The 3,585-nt window shown below is 45.3% G+C and overlaps 1 protein-coding gene across 1 annotated transcript; it reads left to right on the top strand.

The window, feature by feature from the left end:
• The first annotated feature begins 1,643 nt into the window (after positions 1–1,643).
• On the top strand, positions 1,644–3,383 carry LOC120979768 (piggyBac transposable element-derived protein 4-like). Its single transcript, XM_040408725.1, has one exon. It carries the CDS (start codon positions 1,644–1,646, stop codon positions 3,381–3,383), a length of 1,740 nt encoding a protein of 579 aa, XP_040264659.1.
• The last annotated feature ends 202 nt before the right edge of the window (positions 3,384–3,585 follow it).

The raw sequence follows: 3,585 nt of genomic DNA, 5'->3' as shown, positions 1-3,585 counted from the left end.
AAAAATAAGCACTAGCTACCCCTAGAGTCCCTAGAGGTCTGCTGTGCCCAGGGCAACCCCCTAAGGGTGGAGGTTCCCTGTCCCCGTACCTAGTGCTAAACGGTCCCTGGAAATCCCTAGTTACAAAAGTTCCAGGAAAAAATATCTTTTAAAAAAAATGACGAATAAATGGTGCTCTATATGGATGTGTGTCACCTTTATTCACAGGCGAACATTAATCCGTTGGTCACTATTTTGTTCCCAACAGAAAGGTGGTCACCAGTAGATCCCGACGCGTTTCACCTAATGCTAATTAGGCTTATCAGGGGGTACAATGAAGTATGGTACTTAGCTTTGCAACCGGATGTTTAAGACCAAGATACTTTATTCCGCTGCTGGTCCCCAAGAGGAGGAAAAATGACCCTCTTTCCGCTCAAAGATGCCTAAAAACGAGTAAATCAAGGTGTAACTAAAAAGATAGCCTAACAATGGTACGTCACTCAAACAGATCACACGGCCATGCACGTGATGCCCACAGAGGACCCACAGCTGGCCAACAGCCAGAGGAAGGCCAAATAGTTACATATATTATAACATTATACAGGTAAATAAAACAGGGGAAAGACTATATAAAACTCCCATTATTCCTGATCCAGGCCCATAGAGAAGAGGGATAGGGCCCAGTGAGACTTACAGGCGGTAGAGATGAGGATTCATCCAGGCAAAGGTCGAGCTTTAAGGGTCCAAAGCTGACCCCTGCTATGGTGGAGTCAATTATTTAAAGACTCGCGCAGGTACAGCCGCGCTTCCGGATGCTCAGACACGAGTTCCGGTCTTTGGAACGCATACTGGAACGCAGATGATTGCGCGTCACTTCCGGGATCGTGGAACGCAAGATAGAATGCAAGACGAAACCGGAAGTAACATCGCATCAGTCGCCAGAGCCCGGTGGAACGCATCAGTGGAGCGCAAATACTCCACCGAGGTCCACAAGCGCTGCTGGAACCCTATTAGGAGACCCCTCAGGTGGGGACCAGTCAAGAAACAGCAGCTATTAGGGGGGAACAAAATAAAGTCTCCCTATCCTTGGACAAAGGTCAAAAAAGGGGCTAAGGGACCTTATGGAAGTTTTTATTGCACAAGAAGATATAAAATATAGACCTACATTTAATAATACTCCGTGTGGTCTCCTAATCATTGGAACGGAGACCGCACAGAATTTAACAAAGTAAGATGCTTTACGCATCGATTAGGACAGTTAAGAGGGCAATATACCTAATTAACCTCCCTGACGGTATTCCCGAGCGTGACTCAGGGTTAATTTTCGCTGCCAGAAGCGGCGAGGTGTCTTTACCTAATCCCGGCGATCCAGCGATGTTCCCCGCTGTGATCGCCGGTGAGAGCCCCGGCGGATGTCTCATCTCTCTTCCTGGTTTCGTCTCTGTGAGCCGCAGCGCCTCACAGAGGCGGAACTGGGCGGGAGATTCAAAAAAAATACATTGTATAAAAGTCAAACACACACATAAAGTTAGGTGATACAGTGGAATCCTGTCAGATTACACTATCACCTCAGATTTGACAGATTTGACATCTGATCATTCTACACTGCCCTGGCTGCCCTTTTAGCTGTTTTTTCTAAGCAAAAAAAATATATATTTTTTACCATGGCATCAAAGCGTCACTTTAGCATCACCAACGCGGGTTTGGATCAGATAATTGACAGCGACAGCGACACAGAGCCCCTCGCAGAATTGAGCGACAGCGATAGCGATTCGTGGAAAGATTCGTCATCCGACTCTGACACTGACCAGAGAAGTGGCGACAGCGACGAATCTGCACTTGAGCTCAGTGAGGTGCGCTCTTGGTGCCCTATTGATTGCGGTATGGATGCAGTACCACCGCCAAGATTCCCGTTTACAGGATCGCCTGGGATGAAGGTAGACGTTGATCACAATGATCCTTTGGCGTACCTAAAATTATTTCTGACCGATGACGTCATTGAAAAGATTGTCACGGAGACAAACTGCTACAAAGAGCAGCAATCCACTACTCTGCACAGCAGATTTTCCAGAACCAGAAAATGGGAACCGGTGAGTAAGGAGGACATATGGAAATTTCTGGGGCTAATACTTCTTCAGGGGGTGGTGGGGAAACCCCTGCAGAAATGGTACTGGACTACCAATAAATTGCTGGCAACCCCATTTTTTGGCACCATCATGTCCGAGTACCGATTTTCCCTCATAATGAAGAATTTACACTTCACCAACAATGAGGAATTTGACGAAGCCACACATCCAGCGCCAAAACTGAAGAAGATCTGGGAAGTATTCCAAATGATCATAACCAATTTCCAGCAGGCCTATGTGCCAGACAGAGACATCAGCATTGATGAAAGTCTGATGGCTTACAAAGGACGCCTCAGCTGGATTCAATACATCGCATCCAAGAGAGCGCGGTTTGGAATAAAATCCTATATGCTCTGCGAGTCTACAACTGGCTATATATGGAATTCCATCATATACACCGGCAAAGGAACACAATTCAACCCCAGGTACAGCGGCTATGGGATGGCAACGTCATCAGTCCTTTCACTGCTTGAACCATTGCTCAATCAGGGGTATTGTGTGACAACAGACAACTTTTACACGTCGCCTGAGCTGTACGAGTTTCTACTAAAAAACAAGACTGACGCATATGAAACCGTTAGGGCCAACCGACGTGGCCTGCCATGTATGTTTTCCAAGAAAAAACTGAAAACAGGAGAAATGGTGGCCTGGCAGAAAGGAAAGATGATGGCAATGCGTTGGCGCGACAAAAAAGACGTGTGCCTAATGAGTACAGTACATAACACCTCCACTACCACGGTCCACACAAGAGGTGGGAAAGATGTCATAAAGCCACAACTTGTGATCGACTATAATAACACCATGGGAGGAGTCGATAGAGCCGATCAGGCGATGACATTCTATCCAGCTATGCGGAAGCAACAAAAAAAATACTACAAAAAAATATTCAGGCATCTCCTGGAACAATGTCTGTGGAATGCCTATATACTGCACAGAGGAAAGAGTGACAAGCCTCTTGTTCACTCTGACTTCATCTGGAAGGTGGCGGAGCAGATTTTTGTGAACTACCAAACGCCATCAGTGGCCGTGAACAGATCTGGACGTCGCGCTGTTGACGTTGTAAACCCAGAGAGGCTGACTGGTCGTCACTTTATGGATTACATCCCGCCAAGCGCAAAAAAGGCAGCACCTACAAGGATGTGTGTAGTTTGCTGCTCAAAGCGAGATGGAAATGGAAAAAAAATCCGAAAGGAAACCAGGTTCCATTGCCCTAATTGTGACGTTGGTCTATGTGCAGTCCCATGTTTAAAAATTTACCACACCCAGGATGTTTACTGAATTTTCTTTTGTTTGACAAATTTCATTATTTATTACATTACTGAATAAAATTATATTATTTATTAGATTATAACTCATGATTTTATTTTTTCGAACTTTATCACATCTGAGAGGTCTACTAGAGTCTTTATTGGTCAGGTTTAAGTAAGTAATTACTAAGAATTGCAGGCCTACAATACATAACACCAAATTTCCATGCAAA

The sequence above is a fragment of the Bufo bufo genome, chromosome 9, assembly GCF_905171765.1.
Source record: "Bufo bufo chromosome 9, aBufBuf1.1, whole genome shotgun sequence".
Classification (NCBI taxonomy): Eukaryota; Metazoa; Chordata; class Amphibia; order Anura; family Bufonidae; genus Bufo; species Bufo bufo.
The sequence above is the reverse complement of the archived record's forward strand: the minus strand, read 5'-3'. Positions and strand labels throughout refer to the sequence as shown.

What these genes read in the sequence shown, in the direction of transcription:
- LOC120979768 (XM_040408725.1), top strand. Translation starts at nt 1,644, where the DNA reads ATGGCATCAAAGCGTCACTTTAGCATCACCAACGCGGGTTTGGATCAG.